Source organism: Coloeus monedula (assembly GCF_965178545.1).
Source record: "Coloeus monedula genome assembly, chromosome: 2".
In the NCBI taxonomy this organism is placed as follows: Eukaryota; Metazoa; Chordata; class Aves; order Passeriformes; family Corvidae; genus Coloeus; species Coloeus monedula.
Genome location: NC_138782.1, coordinates 105,945,581 through 105,963,680, shown reverse-complemented (window position 1 = coordinate 105,963,680; position 18,100 = coordinate 105,945,581). Strand labels below are relative to the sequence as shown.

The window sequence follows — 18,100 nt, the reverse complement described above, 5'->3', positions numbered from 1 at the left end:
CCACCAGGTACTTACAGACATTGATGAGCTCCCCTGCCCTGAGTCTTCTCCTCTCAGGCTGCAGAGTCTCAGTTCTTTGAGCCTTTCCTCCTTTGAAAAATGCGTTCGTGCATTAGTCTTACTGGCCCTTTGCTGGACTCACTCCAGTAGGTCCCTGCCTTTGGTGGTTTGGGAGCCCAGGAGTGATCACTGCACTACAAGTGTGACCTCATCAGTGCAGAGTAGAGAGGAACCTGTTGTTCACCAGGACCTTCAGGTGCTTCTTTGCAAAGCTTCTCTCCTGCTTGTCAGGCCACAGCCTATACCTGGTGCCTGGGGTTTTTCCTCTCCAGCAGCAGGACTTGGCTTTTCCCCTCCTTGAACTTTGTGAAAACTGTCTCTGTCCAGAGAAGTGCCAGTGCAGGGGTACACTGTTGGTGACTGGCTCCAACTGGAGTTTGTGCCACTGATCAGTCTTCTGGGCCAAGTCTTTCAGCCAGCTTTTAATCATTTGTCTAACCTGTACTCCATCAGCATGTGTGTGACGCTTCCCAAGACACTTTCGTTTGTTAGGAGGTAAAAATAAATAAATAAAATACCTTCATTTTGAAAATGGTCTTAACCATTAATTTGTTTTGTGGTGAAAAGTGACATCTCCACAGATGAGGTGGTCTTACTTTTGTATGTGCTTATTTAGGACAAAGTGGCATTCAAAATGCATTTAATAATCTTAGGCCTTGCCTTTCAATCTCTCCAGATATGTTATTAAAATTACTATAATAATTTTAGTAATATTTGCAATAAATTATACCTTCCCAGATATATTAATAAAAAAATATAAAATCAGCAGGTTGTTAGCTATAGCCTCGGTTATTAAGAAGATTGAAAAGCTGTCTACTTCTGTTGGCTGCCTATTAATAAACATGATGTGGTCTCTGACTTAAATCTCTTGTCATGCCCTGTCAAGGCTCAAAAACCTGAAAAAGCAGTCTCAGGATTTTGTTCTTAGGGCAATGAATAAAGCTGCCAGTTCAGGCTGGACACTGGAGTTGCTGACAATGAATGGTGTCTCTGACTCGTCTTAGTATCTGAAACTAATTTTTAGTTTTATTTGTCCCTGTGTAACTGGAAAGGTCTCTGTGTTTGAAGAGTAATTTCTAAAGTTTTTCCAGGTTGCAGAAAGGTAGAACTGAGTTAAGTCTTGTAACAGGCATTTAAAATACTATTTTTAGTTTGGTTTTGGTGATCTCATCCCTTGCCATTTTAAGAGTCTCAATTGTTTTCTGCTGAGGCACTGATAATGGGTAGCAGAATGGCATGTAGCGTTCTGGCTTGTCTTCTGTAGAGTCACTTAGAAAAATTATTCTAGTCTTGTGAGCCTCAATTACATGGTGGATTGTCTTCTTAAGTTTAGGTCATGTCTTGCTTCCAAGGAAAATGTGTGGTTGGTTTTTGAATGTCCAGAATGAGAAGGTAGAGAGACTTTGATCAAAGCAATTATACAGATATACAAACATAAAGTCTTTGCAGGAAAGTGTAACAGAAGAAAAATGGATTGACTGAACTTGGTATCTTAAATCAATGTTTAATGAGTAAGATTACTTACTGATTAAGATTAAAACTACTACTCCAGTTTAAGTCCCAGTGCCACTAATCAGTGGTAATATAGCTGTACTGTTTATAGAACTTGGAGCCAGTCAGTGTGTGTTGGCTCCTCTGCTGGTTTATAAACATACTTGAGAGCTTGTTTGATTTGCCTACTAGGAATGTAATGCATGCTTGAATAATATATAATCAGTCTCAGTGCAGTAATTTTAGGAAAGTTGTTTATTAAGATTTGAACTCAATTAACTTTTTTTTTTTTTTTTTTTTTTCCAGGATGGCTTGAATTCTTTGGTCCTTGATCTGGATTATCCAGCACTGAGGAAGAACAAGAACATTGATAATTTTTTAAATAGATGTAAGTTGCAAGTGGCCCTTCAACTATGACATTGTTGTGATATCAATCATAAAAAGTTGAGTGGTCAGAAATGCATTGCCCATGGTTATTGTACTAATTTTTATAACTCTGAGCTTCAGAAGGCTTTGGAGGACCATTTATTACAGAGAGAAATTTCATTTTAGGGAGTTGTTATATTGTGAAAATGTTGGAAAATACCAGCTGTAGATTTTTATTTTCCTAAATACCATTGGAAGAATCCTTTTATGTTATTTTCCTACCTTACGTATGTGTAGCTACGTAACTTGCTAAGCATATCCTAGTTACTATTCTTCAGGAATTCATGACACTGAATGTCAACATCGTTTATATAGTCATATTTAATCTAAAAGAGAAGCCTTCTGTGGGTTTTTAAAACTAAATTGTTGTACCTTAAAATCTGTTGGTTCATTTTTGAACCTTTGCATAAATGTTTGTAAATTAATTGTAGACAGGATCTTGGAGTTTATTAAGCATATGATTCTACATCAGAGTTAGCTGTATTTTGTGGTTTTGAAGTATTTTCTATCCATGTATATAAGCAGAATCTTTTTTCGTATAAGAATAGAAGATTATTTGTTTTAAAATGTAGTTTGGAGTGAGTAAGCCTTCCTGGAATAACTATGCTTTGTAGTGAGCTTATTTTGAGATACATGTTTTTTTAGAAAAACTTTTTCTGTTGCATATGTCGAGGTTATTGCAGATGCAGTCTTATCAGTAACTCCTTTTTAAATTCTTTACTGGTAAGAGCTGTGTGTGTCTGTCCTCTGTTTCCGTTGGACTCCTTGGAATATCCACTCACACTCCTCACTTAAATGGTGGCTAGTGTAGTAATTTGTGGTGAGTTCTTTGTTTGGAATTCAGTGCTTCTCCATGGGGTTTAACAGAGCCGCTTAGATGGACATACAGCTTTTACAGTTGCCAGTAAAGTCTCATTTGGAGAAATCGCTTAAAATACAGTAAATAAGGAATGGCAGATAGGATGTAGAGGCATACCTTGGGATTATTTTCAGTTTGAGTTCAAAAGAATTCAAGCAGATATTTGTGAAAGAAAGGGTCCGTAACAGCATTTCAAGTATCTCTTTTACTTGCAACTGAGCATTGTATGTGTAGAGTGAGGGAAAAGCCCTACAAAAATGACATAAACAACATCTATCAGCAACTTCTATGAGATGTTCATACTTGCTTCTACATTACTGTTTTTGCAGTAGGACAAAATTAGAAGCCTTTCTCTGATCAGAAGACGAGTGTCTTTTGACTTTTAGAAATAGCAACTGTGGGAAAACAATTTAACCTCAGGAACAGGTTGGGGTTTTGTTTGCTATTTGATTGGTTGGTTTTTGTTTGTTTGCTTGTTTGTTTTCTGCAGCCCCTGAACATTCTTGCTGTCTGTCTTCCCTTTTTTTGAAAGCTGTTGCTTCTTCTCCTCCTTTACATTCTCTCTCATTGTTGTAGTAAATATTTTTAAGTATCTGATGTGACCTGGAGGCTACCAGCAATGTCAGAAACATGAAAACGTACTTTTGTTCACAATTTTATTACTGCCTGTTTATTGTTAAAACAACTGACAGTATACAGTTGAAATAGCTAGGTACTAGTTAAAAAATTTTTGAGATGGGTTACAAAAACATTCACAGTAGTTAATAAAGAGTTCGAGAGTGCTCTTCATCCTTACCCGTTGAACTTTAAAAAAAGCATGCAAGACCTGACTGTTTTGGCCAAGGTATTGTGTGACAGTGCATCTGTCTTAAGAATCATGCATGTAACTTCTCTCCTGTTTCTGTACTGACTGGGAGAGAACGAAAAATAGTGCTGCATATCTTCTGTGATTTACACTTTGGGAAAAAATAAATTGTGAAATGAGAATTTCGAAAACATTTGAGGCTGGTAATATTTTGATATTGCAAAGGAAAGAATCAGTCCTGCCACAGCAATTCATTTCAAAGTCCTTTCCACCACAGGTGTTGGTATGGTTTGTTATGTATCGCACAGAAGAACTGAGCAGAATTAATGCAAAGAGTGGGGAGCAGAACTAATGCAAAGAGTTTTTTCTTTTTGTTAAAACTAGTCAGGCAAAAGAAAAGCAAAGACCAGCTTCTGATTTTCATTTCACTTCACTGATACTTAGCTAGCACAAAATGAGCCACTCAGGTACCAGAAAAAAACAAGACAACAACTGCATTCTTATGGGCATTGCCATTTTATGCAGTTTAAAATTGCTGAACCCATAGCTCAGGTCTTCTTTGAAACTGTTCTGAGGGTAGCAAGTATCAGTGGAAAGAGTGTGGCATGTGCTTGCTGAAGCCTCTTGCCACCTTGGGCTTGGAAGAAAAGTTGGGAACTGTATTGAGATTTTATGGAGCTGTAAGTTGTTGCTTTCTTAGGGTGAGGAACGGGGAGTTCTTGTCTCTTGTGATTTTTCTCAGCATCTGAAGAGCTGTCGCAAATGCCTAGCTGAGAACTACTGTCAAAAGATTCTGACAGACTCTGATGAGCAGTCTATGCCGGGGGCCTGGAGCCTGCATCCCTCCTCAAGGCTTCCTGAGGCCACCACGGAGAGGTGGCAGGGGCCTCCTGTGAGTTACACTGTGCTGCACAGTGAGGCAGCTGAGGCAGAGTCACTGCGATTGTTTTAATCTATATTACATGAGTCTTCAGAAATTGTGGAGAACCCTAAATAATCATCACACTTTCAGTCAGTTTAATCACTTAATTCTTCCACAATAACACTTTGAGAAAGGAATTTTTTTCCCACCACATTCCCAGGGGTTTGCATACACCCTACTTGCAAACTACATCAAGCCATTACTATTCAGGTTAATATTTTATTAATAGCTTATTTTAATTTAACAATGAAATAGTTTGCACTTCAGCTGAGACATTAATTTATGTTCAGCTCAACTCTCAGTTGCAAGCTGAAACTCAAATGTTTCAACTAATTTCACAAAGGCAATTTATTAATTGTCTATACTATAGCAGTTTGGTGTATTCTGTTTCTGTGACCACTTTGCAGGAGCGCCTCTTCACTTGTTTAATATGCAAGAAATTCTTTAATTGCCTGCTCTCCCTTACTATTCTGATTTCTTAACACTTTCTCTGAGGTATTGAACCAAAGTAGAGCCTGTGTTTGTTATAAGAGGCACATTAAATATCTCATATAATACAACCATTTCTTTTCAGGGATTCTGATTTAAATTGCTGTGTTTATTAGAATATTCATGGAACAGGAAAGCGTAGTGCAATATTTAATTCCCAAAACAATGAGAGGAATCTCATAGTCCTCTGAGAGCAAAAACTAATTTGCTTATTTTAGAAAAGAAGGCTGAGTTTTTCAGCAAGGGCTTGGTATAACAAATCTTTCTTGGTCTTTTCCTCTTGTGTCATCTAGGCAAAGACAATAGGTTGAGTAAATTCTTCCAAGTCAATTTTTCTGCCATCTGAGATTTGCCAAGTGTTGAATCATGTCTTAGTGGCTTGTGCCTTTTTTGGTGGTCTCCCATTCAGATGCAACTTAGTCTTAAATAGTTAAAGAACACATTTAAGCAACAGTTGAAAACATTTAATAATTTTTAATCTTATCATCATGAATAAAAGGGCACAAGGAATGGATTTTGAGTAAGTCCAAACAGCAGCACAGACAGTGGTGCCATCTTGGCTCCCTAAATGGATCTACGATTTTCTGTGCATTATTCAGCATCACTCAAGAGTTGGAAACTTGTGTTGTTAAAATGATTTGCTGATATTATGTAGGTTGGCAGACTTGTAGAGTGTAGTGACAATGGGTGTACTTACAGTGGAAGGGACTTCTAGTACAGATGTGGCACCTGTGCACCAGTTTTTCTATAGACTCCAGGAATAAACCCCCTGAAAAGTTCCTTTGGCCGTTTTCTTCTCCAAGCAGACACTGCTTACTTGGAAGATTTATCTGTTAAGATAATTTCTTGCAAAATTAACAGTTCTGGTTCCTTCCCTTGCATTTTGTTATGTCATTTGAAGTTGCTGAATCCTGCCCAGCCATATGGTTACCAGCAGGAATGCGTTATCCGGTGTGGTGTGAGTGCCTCCCAGGGCTGCAGCTTTGTGTGCTCTGGGCTTCCTGTCAGCAGCACTGATGAAATGTCAGAGGCTAAGAAGAATCTTAGAAATTTAGTGCACTGTAGAACTTCCACTGAGTTAAGAGCTAATTGCTCCTCTGGTTTTCTCTTGGCTTCTCTAAAGCAGCTCCCTGCCAGGTCTTTGCAGTCGCCTCAGCAGGTTGGGCTCCAGTTCCATTCTTAATGATACTGTTCTGGTAAGAGTAGGGATGGAAGAGGTATCAAATAACCAACTTTCCCAAGCAGAGTGTGTAAGACAGTGTCTTAGATGTATAAACAAGTTATATGTCAGTGTCATTAACCACATTGCCTTTTGGGTACTTAGTAGATACAAAGCAATTCAGTCCTGCCATCAGGCTTATTTTGATTATGTTAGGGATGTGTTCTCTGCAAGCCACAGGACTGCTGCTTTCTGTTTCCCTATGTTCTGCTCTTTTCCATCTGTGCAAGAGAACATACTTCTCATGTCCCCCTTTTGTTTCTCTGAGGGAGGAAGCATTACCCTGTCTGGAGCTGTGCCTTCCAGTTCCGCCTGATTCTGCAAGGTCTCCAGAAACTTCTTCTGCACACCTTCTTCTTTGACCAGACACCATGGATGCATCCCTAATTACTTTGGTTTTTCTGTTTGTTGTGCTTTCTGTTTGGTTTTGTTCAGCTGAGGGATTGCAGCACTTCCTGGCTGTACTTCAGTTTAACTTCTGGCTGGACTTCTGCCTAGGGCAGCAACTTTTGACTTAATGTACTCCATAGCAGCACTCATTGACTGACTGTGTCTGATCTATGGGGGTAAAATTGCACTCCCTCGCAATTTTATTCCTCATATATACACTCCCCAGAACTGCTTGATACACATTCTTTTTTTTAAAGAAAATAGCCTGCATATGAACTTTTTTTTTACTTTAAAAGGCAGAAAAGTTTGGGGTTTTTTCCCTCCCCCCCCCCCATCCCCCTTTACTGTCCTAGACAGGTATTTTTTCCTTTCTCACAAGCATTTGCAACCTTCAGCCACATTCTTACTGCCAGCCGCCAGTGACTGATCCAAACACTGCCCTTTCAGAAAGTGAAACTTCATTTGTTTAAAGGTTATAGTGCCATTTTCAAATAAAAAATCAAAAGCTGTCTTTAAACACTCTTTGCATCTAGCATTCCTAAGAAAACTTAGTAATAAATGATGGTGTTGTCATGTCTTAGGACTTCCACTCAAATGTCACAATATTTCTGTAAGATTCTGTTGCATCCTGGGCTGGGGAGTCCATTAATGCCTTCCTTTAAACATAACATTTTTCTTCTGCTGGGCTTTGTGCTGTGCAAATTCATGAGATGTGTGCATACACATACCAAAATTTGCAAACTCATCTGTGTAAAATCTGAAAATTTAGACCACTACTAGAACACTACTGTTGGAAAGATCTCCTGCACCCTGAATTAGATCACATTATGTGATACATGAACTAAATCTTACAATCCACTATGTTGCAATTATGCCGTGGCTTCAGGGTCATAAACTTGGCTTCTTGCATCCCAGATTTTTGTTTCAGATTAGTTCCATGCATTGATTATCTGTTCCATATCTGTAAGATTTTATGCCAAAATAGACAATCCATCTGTGTAACTGATACCTTCACAACACTTGCATCCCTTTGTGGTATTATTATTAACTGAGATTATTAAATTTTAGTTAAAGGAGTTAGGAGGGGTGGCCTCATTGCTCTTTAAAGAGGGGGAAAATGGAAGTGCTGAGCTCTTCTTCCTGGGATTCAGTGATGGGACATATGGGAATGGTCCAAAGCTGCACCAGGGGAAGTTCAGACTAGATATCATGAAGCATTTCTTCACTGTGAGAGTGGTCAAACACTGGAACAGGCTTCCTTGAGAGATAGTCAATGGCCAGAGCCTGTCAGTGTTTGAGAGGCATTTGGACACCACCCTTAACAACTTTTAACTGGCAGTCAGGCAGTTGGAGCAATGGTCACCGTGGGTCCCTGCCAGCTGAAAGGGCTCTGTTCTGTTCTGTTCTATTCTTCTATTCTATTCTATCTTTTAGCAAAGCAAGTAGGATTTCTCCATTCTCAGCGTGGTGGTTTCATATGTTTTTGGGTTTTTCATCGCTTATTTGCACTATTTAATGCTTGAAGAGTTTCGCTGGAGCTGCAGTAACTTTGTTTAGAGTTTCTACCTTCTACAGAAGTATTCCTGTGAGTTTCTGCTCAGAAATTGAGCCGTGTAAAACTACACATTACTTTTTAATGTGTTTTAATGCCTGCTGTCTCATTTCACTTATCTGAAAACATTGAAACATCTCAGAAACATTTAAAATAAACTCATGTCACTCCTATGTCTCATGAGATGTAACACTGTATTCAAACATGTACCTGAACCTTCTCTGTGACTTGAAGTTTGCTGATGTTCTTTCTCTACTGCTGCCTGTGAATTTGTATTTATCCTCCTTGTCTAGTGCCAGGGCTTCTTATCTGCAGTTAACTTTCAAACACAGTATTCCCTTCTCAGTCTGCAGAATTAATTCACATTATTAACAAAAATAATAAACTTGGTGTGGGTGAAGCACTGTTGCTTTCCTATGCTTTTGGTCTAGGCTTTCATGATTCAGTATAGAAACAACATCACAATTCTTTCAACTCTTTTTCCTGTTGACACACTGAATTACTTTGGTCTTACTAGTACACTAAATGTAGCAAATTTGTTTACTTTTGGAGGTTTTAGTTGCCTCTGTCCTTACAACTTTACTAGCAGACTATTCCCTCATTGTTAGCATTAATTTCTCCCCTTCCCTGTCACATCCAGTCTTTTCCTCAGAAGAAACTTACAGTTGCATTTTTGTGTTCCACAGATTAAGAAGGATCTCTGGAGGCCAGCTGGTCCAATTCTCTGCTAAAACCAATTTTGAAGTTGTATCAGATTGTTCAGTTCTTGCGCAGTTGAATTTTGAGAATTTCCAAAGATGGAGGTTTTGTAGCTCCAGTTGATAGTCTGCACCTTTCCCCAGTTCTTACTATTTCTTTCCTACAAAATAGGTTTTCTTGTATCTCGTCTGTTGACTCATGTCCTTTCACTTCGTACACCTTAGAAGTAAAGCCTCACTTCAACTTCTGTTGAAGCCAACCATTTATCCATCCTGAAGAATTCCTGTTCTCTCAGCTTCTCTTGAGCACCATGTGAAGCATCTTGGTGGCCTTCCATGAAGCTAAGGAATGTTTCGGTATTTTTTGTGCACTGAGGACCCCAAAGTTAGGCATAACATTTGACATATGGTTTCCCAAATGACAAATAGAGGAGGAAATCTAGTTCCCTCAACGTACTGGCTGTGCATTTACCAACACATACTTGCATGGTCAGTGCGAAGGCTGGCTCCTCATCCCTTTCTGCTTGGCTTGTTATCCACCAGGGATGTCAGGCCCTCTTTGTCATGGTGCCTTCTAGCTGGTGAGTGCATCCTGTTCTGTCATGTGGTGCTGTTCCATCCCAGCTACAGGACTCTTCACTTGCTATTGTTGAACTCTGAGTTTCCTCTCAGCTCATTACTCATCCTGTCTGGGTCACTTGTAGAAGCCACCCTGCCCTCCAGTGTATCAGCTTTGAACTTAAAACCAGTAGCTGTGACTCCAGCAACTTTTTCACTCACCTGGTAATTCCTCTGTGCAATCCATGTCAGCCTGGTTTGGCTACAAAGATGCTTTTAGATGCCGTGTTGGAAGTCATGCTACAGTCAAGGAAATGTATTGCTTTCCCTTTGTCCACCAAGACAGACATCTCATCACTGGAGGAAATCAGGTTTGTCAAACAAGTTTGTCCTTTTTAGATCCATTCTGGCTGTCCTTATCGTTCCATGTGCATCATGTACTTGGAAGTGGATTCCAGAAGGATTTTGTTTCATGATCATCTTGGGCAGTGTGGTCAGGCTGCTGTTCCACCCTGTAGCTTTCTTGTTGCCCTTTTAGAACATGGACATGACATTTGCCCTTTGCCAGTCATCACCTTCCCGAGTTACCATGACCTTTCAAAGCTGATAGAGAACAGACTGGTAATGGTCTTGACTGGTTTCTTCAGCACACTTGGATGCATCCTGTGTTGTCTCATGACCTGGTGTATGCTTCACTAGTCTTTAACTCTTAACTTCTCTACTGTGATACTGTGCTGCCCCACACTCTGCTGTTGGCTTCGAGGAGCTGGGAGGCCTCTGAGCAGGACTTGAGAGTGAAGTGAAGCAAAAAAGACATCAACTGCCTTGATCTTCTCCATGTCCCTGGTACTAGATCACCTACCTTGCTGAGAGCAGTGGTACCATATTTGCCTCATTCTTTTACTGCCAATGTATTTATAGAAGCTCTTGTTTCCCTTCATAATCCTGGCTAGTTTCAGTCCAGCTGAGCTTGGCTTTCCTAATTTCATCTTTGTCTGGTAACCCATCTCAGCTTCCATGTTCCAAACCTTTACCTTTTGTGCTCGAGTTGAGGCAGAGGTTGCCCATTTATCCAGACTGGCTCTATGCCATTCCTGCTCAATTTCTAGCTAACTAGAACAGACTTTTCTTGCGCTATGAACATGTCTTCTTTGAAGATCAACCCACTCCTCTGCCCTTCACTGCAGATTTTCACAGGATCCTGCCAATGAGTTTTCTAAACAAGCCATAGTCCGTTCTCCTGAAGTCCAAGGCCTGCTATTTTCCTTCTTCAGGTCTGTTTCAGCCTTAAATTCCACCATCTCACAGTTGCTTCTGCCAAGTCTGCCACAGACTTTGTCTTGCTGAGCCAGTTCGTTCTTGTTTGTGAGTAATAAATCAGAGTGCTTCCCTGATTTGGCTTGTTGCTTGTTTGGAAGAAAAGAAATGTTCCTGATGGTCAGGCATCTCCTGGATTGCTTGTAGGCTGCCAAGCTGCTCTTTGTGAATGTGTAGGAATGGTTAAGCTATTTACTAGATGTTCTTACCATTAACTCCCTTAGACCATGTCGTCTTTAATGTCATACTGGATTAACTATCTCTGATCATTTTTTTTCCCTGCATTCAGATCTGAGATCCTGTTTAATGCCTTTCTAGGGATAAAATTCCATGGTATTTGACCCTAAACAGGGATCTCACAATATACACCTCTACCCCTTTCTGAGTATAAGCATCCAGAGCTTTTCATACAATTTCATGTTCTTCCCTGGTAGTTCTTGCTCCAGCCACCTGTTTTGCTTTGTTTTGTTCTTCCTCTAAGCGTGTGCAGGGGCTTGTCATGCCTAAGATTACCTCCAGAATTATGGATTCCATTCATTGGTTCCATTATCTTTTGTCCTCATAATAAGAATAGATTTTATTTAGGAATAAATTCTATTCATAAATTCTATTCATTCACCAGGAATGCATTCATAACATGCTTCATTTACAAAATTAAAGTGTCTAGGACCTCGTGTGCTTTTCAAACTTGTCAGAGATCAGATTTTCACTGTTTTCCCTTTTACAGATTCTCGTAACTACTGATAAGACACATACTGACAGGTAGAGCTTATCTGCAGAGTGCTGAACAGAGCATTGTAGACTTAATTTTAAGCAGTGTAGAACTACACATGTGCTGAACACCAAAAAAGCACTTTGAGATGGCCAGCAGTTACATACGCATATGTAAACTTGAATCAATGTTTCGTATAGAATGGATGAGTGGATGTGCAGCCAGATCGTTGCGTGATCTGCAGTTGTATGTGAAGGTTTACTGAGTTACATTCCTTGCCACTTGGCTGCTGTTGAACCCTCCTGGTGTGTAGGAGCAGGATGCACCTTCAGTGTTTTTTGCGTACCACGTACTTTACCTCAGCATTATCAGTGGAGTGTCAGTGGATCCTGAGAGCACAGCGGGTAGCGAGGAATGATTGCAAATCCAGATAGGCATCTCTGGCTCTCTTGAAGAGCAGAGTCTTCCCATAAGCTCATGAATGATTATTAGAGGTGTGAAACGAGAGTCAGCAAAATGTGAAAAACATTTCAGTTGTTGCAGCTAAAGGTAGAGGGTTAATGGTTTCCACAGAATAATGAAAGAGAATATTAATAGTTACTGCAGATTTCAAGAATTACCAAAAAGACTCTAAACATTTGAATAAAATTAGCTTACTTTTACTCTAAGTGAATAGCTAAAATTCTTGTGTTAATACAAGCATTATCACAACTTCTGTTTTATTTGTTTTAGATGAGAAGATTGTAGAAAAAATCCGAGCTTTACAAATGAAAGCTGAAGACTATGACGTTGTTAAGGTGATTGGAAGAGGGGCTTTTGGAGAAGTACAGCTGGTAAGAATGTAATGATTTAATGTTTAGACAGATTAACAGCATTAGCCAAAACCTTCCTCAATCTTCATGTTTTATCTTTTAAAATTCATTCTTAAAAAGAACAAGTGTAATTTTCATTGTATTGTGAGATCGTTTCTGTACATAGTTAACAGTAAATCTGAGTTTAAAACATGATGGATAGGAAGGGAAGAACTCAGGAATCAGTTTGCTATCCTTTGATCAAAATAAAAAAGGCAGTTCATGGCAATTCTAAATCTTTTTGGCCACAAATATCACTGTATAATAATACCTGAAACCTACAAAAGAGCAAGCAAACACTGCGACAAAAGATTTTTGTTTTGTTCTTATCATTGTGGTGCTTTGTATTGTATTTAAGTGATTTAACTCACAGGATTTGTAAAAGATTCTTTTCTTGACATTGTCCCCTCAACATTGTATGAACTATAATATCTAAAGTATGAATGGGATTACTTTTAAAATTTCTATTGCAGAGAAATTCTGTTATTAAAAAAAGGTAATCAAACTACACAAAGTAACTTGGTGTATCACACATAGTCTAATTTTCATTTAATTTTGGTTTTTTCAGGACTTCCAAGTACTACTATGTGATAAATGGCACAAAAATGTGACCGTTATGTATAAGATGGATTGATATATCAGTTTTGAAATAAGCATTGGATGTAAGTGCCAGATAGAATCTAGAATGCAAACATTAGGGACAAGTTATTATGAGCTAACAGATAACTGTGCACCAGTTACCTGATTTTCTGTGTGAGCATTTTTAGAGAAAGAGAGGTGTGGAGCAAGTCAGTGGAAAGGGGAGCAAGTAATTTCCTGCAATTGAGGCTTGTTGTCTTGTTACCACAAGGTAACAAAAATTACCCTTTTGCTTCTACTTGTTGACGTGGAACGCGCATTTTACTGTTCTGTGGTAATTTTGCACTAGGAAGCTGGGAAAATCATATTGTCTTATAGTGTATAACCATTTTGGGAAATAAAAAGATGTGTTGCAGTTTTGTTGAGGAATGTGGTAAAAGCTAAGCTGTGAAGGGCTTATAGGAGGTACACAGTGTGTATATTTTATAAAATTCTTGGTATTTTCTATATTAGTGTTGGTGAAATTTGTTGGAACAATAAAAAAACCCCCTGTGACTAGCCTAATATTATTTGCATGACTCATGGGTAATTTGCAAATTTAGATATGATTATTGTGGGAGATAACAACATCTAATCAGCAATTTTTATTCATCTTTGTCATTTTTTAAGACACCTTCATCCAAGTCTGGTAACATGAGAATGTAGCACCCTCTCTCCTGTTACTATCACGGTCATTTACATTTTGTTTCCATCCAGAAGAGTGAATGAAGTATGGAGTGGAGTATTTCCAAAAATCCTCATTTTCTAGCAAGACTTTAAAGAATTATTATGTATCTTTATATGATTTGATGTCCCTGTTGGCAAGAAATTAAAAACAAAACCAAAAACTTCATCAGAACCTGACTTCTGTTGTGAAGGGGCTACTGCAGGGTGTTTGTAAGAAAGCAGTCTACTCTATGTCTTTTCAATGACAGTCACGTCAAATGGTTTATTTTAAAGTCTTCTGTTAGATATTTGTATCTTTCCATTAATCCACATGTAGCAGTGAATGGAGACATTCCTTGTGCACTTGCATGTGAAGTCAGTGAAAAATCAAGTTGTAAGGAGCAGAGTTCCTCGTCCATTTGTTGAGGGGGTGGGAGATGAAAAAGAGAAAGTCCCAATAACAGAAGTCATGTGCCATTTTTAGATGTCACACTCACATACTTGCTGGAAGCATCCAGGAGGATTATATTTTTGATGTGCTTCAAAAATGAAAATACATTGTCTTCATAGGTGTATTTCTTAAGAACAGAAGGGGTTTTCTAAATTATTTTATATTTTCTTTTTAACATTTCATTTCAAATAGAAGTTCCTGATTTGTTCTGGAAACTCTTTTTCTTAATTGACCATGTCATGCACAATTTAAATTTTTAAGAAGAGATGATTTTTTTGTAGTATACATATTGCATTTGGACACTTTGAGGGATCTGAAGACAAACTTCATTTTTCATTTGCCTGACCATTCAAATGTAATGACAAAATGCCTAGTAACCTGGTCATACAATGATGGGGTTTGGGTTTCATTGTTGTCATGGGTTTGGTTTTGTTTGTTTGGTTTTTTTTTGTTTGTTTTATTTTTTGAATAAGCACTTCAAAAAAAGCAAGAATTCTTGGTATTGTAAGGGAACTTCTATGTGTTCATATAGAGCTCTTCTGTACTTCATATCAATTTAAAAGAACGCTTTTTCTGAAATGTAAAAATACAAGTAGAAATCATCATGTTATGCAGTCTTACAGCTGAAAAGCAGTGGGCTAGTAAATACAACTGCAGATCTGAACTAATATTAGCTGGTGATGTGGACATACATACCTCGATTTTTTGCCTCACAAGGTATGATACAAGTTTAAACTATTGAGCTAAGCTATATCTATTTCTACTCCATTCAAAATGTTAACACCACTGTTGCAGATGATGGATTTGCAGTAATGAAAATATTTTGCAACACTTTCTGTTATCAAAATAGAAATTTGCTTCAGTGGGGATTAAATACAGAAAGAACCATAAATAACCTGTGATTAAGTACGTGAGTTAAATTAATGACTGTTGTGTTATCAGTATGTGTTGTTATGCATAGGTATTGTAGCGCAAATATTTATTATATGCTTGTAATGGTTATATTAGTATGCTCATTTCTTGGCTTGTAATTTATGTTTGCAGCATAAAATAATCAGCTATGACCTCCTTCATTTAATTTTGTTTTCCCTGAGTCTTCTGCTGCAGTATAGCATTTTCTTGTTAAAGAAGTGGTGTGAAGCAATCAGCTTTCCAGATCCTGTCAAGAAAGTGAAACTCATTCTCTACTGTTGTCTTACAGCTAGTTTTTTTTTCTTAAAAGGTTCGATTTTTCCTCTTCCTCTCCCCTCCAAAAAATTTTAAAAATAGTCCAGTAAAGAGAGATCAGATGACTCTGGTCTGAGCATCTGAGTTTGGTGGAGAAACAATTTCCTTATAAATCCAGAAGTATTAAACTCTACACTTGAGCTCTGGTTTTGCTGGGTCTGTAATGATGGGAAAAGCTAAGAAAACAATTGCCAGCTGCCAGATCACTTCTCTTATGCAGTGCTGTGAATAAATGTGTTGGTGTCTAGGGCAGACAGAAAAATTGAATTATGATGCTTAATATGTTACTTCTGGTTTATGCAGAAATAGTAATTTATGAAAAGCACATCCTGAGTACCTCTTGTTTGTTTTCACTTGTGCAAAAATCCTCTTGATTTGAAATTGAAACTTATCCATAGTTCCTTCTCCCAGGTTGTCTTGGTTTGAAAGACAGGTGTCTGCCAAGGAAGGCAGGAGTGTCCCTTGAAATGAAAAACAAAATGCAACCCCCTTCCCTCCGATTTATTATAATTTTGAAATTAAGGGGCTTTCACGCAAAGATGTGGGAAATAGGAATAACAGTTCTTTACTATTATACATCTATATGTGTATAACAAGGCAAACAAACAGCAATAACTCTGGCAGTAACAGCAAACAATCACAACCCCAGTGCCAGCCCTCTCGGCTGTCGGGCCCTTTCCCCTCGGGTGCAGTTCCGCTCGCAGCCGGCAGGGGCGCTGGCGGCTCCCGGTGAGCAGGGCAGGTGCGATGGTTCCCCCGCGGCTGCAGGGGGCGCTCCGGAGCGAGCTCGGGGAGCACGCGGCACTGGCGGCCTGGGATCCCGGGAAGGGATGGGACAAAGGCTTCACAAACCCCTGGGCAGCCGATCCCGGTGTCCGGCCGGACCCTCGGGAACAGCAGGCTGGAACGGCAGGCTGGAACGGCAGGGTCGAGCACAAATCCCAGGTGGCAGACAAGATGTATTGAACTGCGGGAACCCCGGAGGTCTGGGCAGGCAGGGCGTGCGGGGCTACAGAGTAGCGAGGGCTCAAAGCAATGGCGAGGGCAGGGCAAGGTGGGCTTGGGAATCCCGGGGTTTCTCTGGTAGAAGGCAGGAAGCTGAAAAAAGAAAACCCAGAAACCTGCAGTGTTGACGAATTCCTTCCAGCCTCTCCGTCCAAACGCCGGGAACTAACAGCCCACAAGCCCAGGTGAAAGAGAGTACTACAGTTGGACCCCTCCCCCTATGGCCAGGTCTTTTGTTTTTCTAAAGCACCCAGTAATTTGTCCCCCTGGCAACGTGTATGGGGAAAATTCTTTAAGAGAAAAAGAAAACAAAAGGAGAACTCCTAAAACCCCAACACAGGTCTAACCACGAAGGACTATTACGTTGCAGTGACACAGCAGACTGACCTGGTCATGTACTGGAAGACAAAACTAAAGCAGAGTTAACGCTTTCTTGTGTTTGGGTACTACAGGATGGTCTGGGTGACAGTCTTTACTGTCTGATTTCATAGTGTAGCAAACCAGTGGTTGTCATGGCCTGCCTAAACAGATGCTGGTTTATTTTTCTTCATTAAGTGCTTTGTTTATTAGGTTTAGTTCCCCACCCACTGCTGATGTACAGTTCTGTAGTAAAGCAGATAAAGCAGTTGCGGTTTATTACCTGAAAATTTGTCAGGCCATGAGCTTTGATACCCTATCTGTAGTCATTTCTTATGTCTTTATTAAGTATTTTAGGGTACCTGTAATTACTTAAAGTCTTAGAGTTTGTTTCAAAACTCCATTCTAGGACATTAATTTTTTTTCTGAATCATAAAAGAGACAGTACCATTACCAACACTATGTACTCAATCTGATAACTTCAAATGGATGTGTTATTTTCTGTGCCTACTGATTGTCTTCCCATGTGAATGCTGTGGAAATTATGCATGCCTTTTGTGTGTACTTGTTTATTGAAAGTATTAGATTGTTGAAGCAGAGGGAAATTATTTTTTCTAAATGCATTTTCGTGAGTTAAACGAGGCCATGTTACTCAGTGTAATGGCATGAAGGGATTTTCCTACCTATTTTGAGAGTTACTCTGGTGAGCTGCAGTTTAAATTTGGCAGTTCATTTTAACAGTTGGAAGAAATTGAAACATCATGACAGTTTAATACATGAATAATCTGCTGTATGAGCCAATATCTGTATGTACAAATATAGCTCTGGGTAAAGAGCACAGTGACTAGCAGCTAAAAAGGCCAACTCCAGGGGCCATGGTGCTTATAGAAGGAGGACTGTCAGCGGTAGGTCTGCTCACCTGCAAGGTGTGCCAAATCACACTCACTCTCTGGATGTGCCAGTATATTTGTTATTGCTTTGCTTCTGGGATTTTTGTACAGAGAAAGAACCTACCTTGAAATTTTCTCAAGAAATCATTTAGCCAATAACCTATTGGCACTATTTCAAGAGGTGCACAGACTGTGATTTTGTGCCCCCCACTCCTCTTTACTTTGCCTGTCCTGTACATGAGCTTCCTTCAGGCTGTGCTGACTTCCAAGAATTTTTTTCCCCAAGTAGTGGGAGACAGTGGTTCTTTTAAATGAAGGCAGCTACTCTAACTGCACCTAGGCAAGAGTGCACAGTGACTTTAGGAATTGTAAACTACTAAATACACTGCAAAGCTTCAATGAGAACTTCCACAGAAAATGCATCTTCAATTAAACAGTAGCTTTTTGAGGTTTCTGGTCTTTGTGATTCTTCTGGTTTTGGGCAGGATTACAAAAGCTCTGCTTAGGGGAGTGTAGTTTGTGGTGTACCACCAAGTC

At 39.3% G+C, this 18,100-nt stretch overlaps 1 protein-coding gene across 5 annotated transcripts in view; it reads left to right on the top strand.

The window, feature by feature from the left end:
- The window catches only part of ROCK2 (Rho associated coiled-coil containing protein kinase 2), a 105,999-nt gene that overhangs the window by 39,542 nt on the left and 48,357 nt on the right, over nt 1-18,100 (top strand). For all 5 annotated transcript variants that reach the window (XR_014227364.1, XM_082303116.1, XM_082303118.1 and 2 more), the window contains exons 2-3: nt 1,858-1,939; nt 12,231-12,331. Coding sequence is in view for 4 of the 5 variants with exons in the window: in XM_082303116.1 (XP_082159242.1) it covers nt 1,858-1,939; nt 12,231-12,331 (183 nt within the window). In the remaining variant the exon portion in view is untranslated. The remainder of the gene's footprint in view (nt 1-1,857; nt 1,940-12,230; nt 12,332-18,100) is intronic.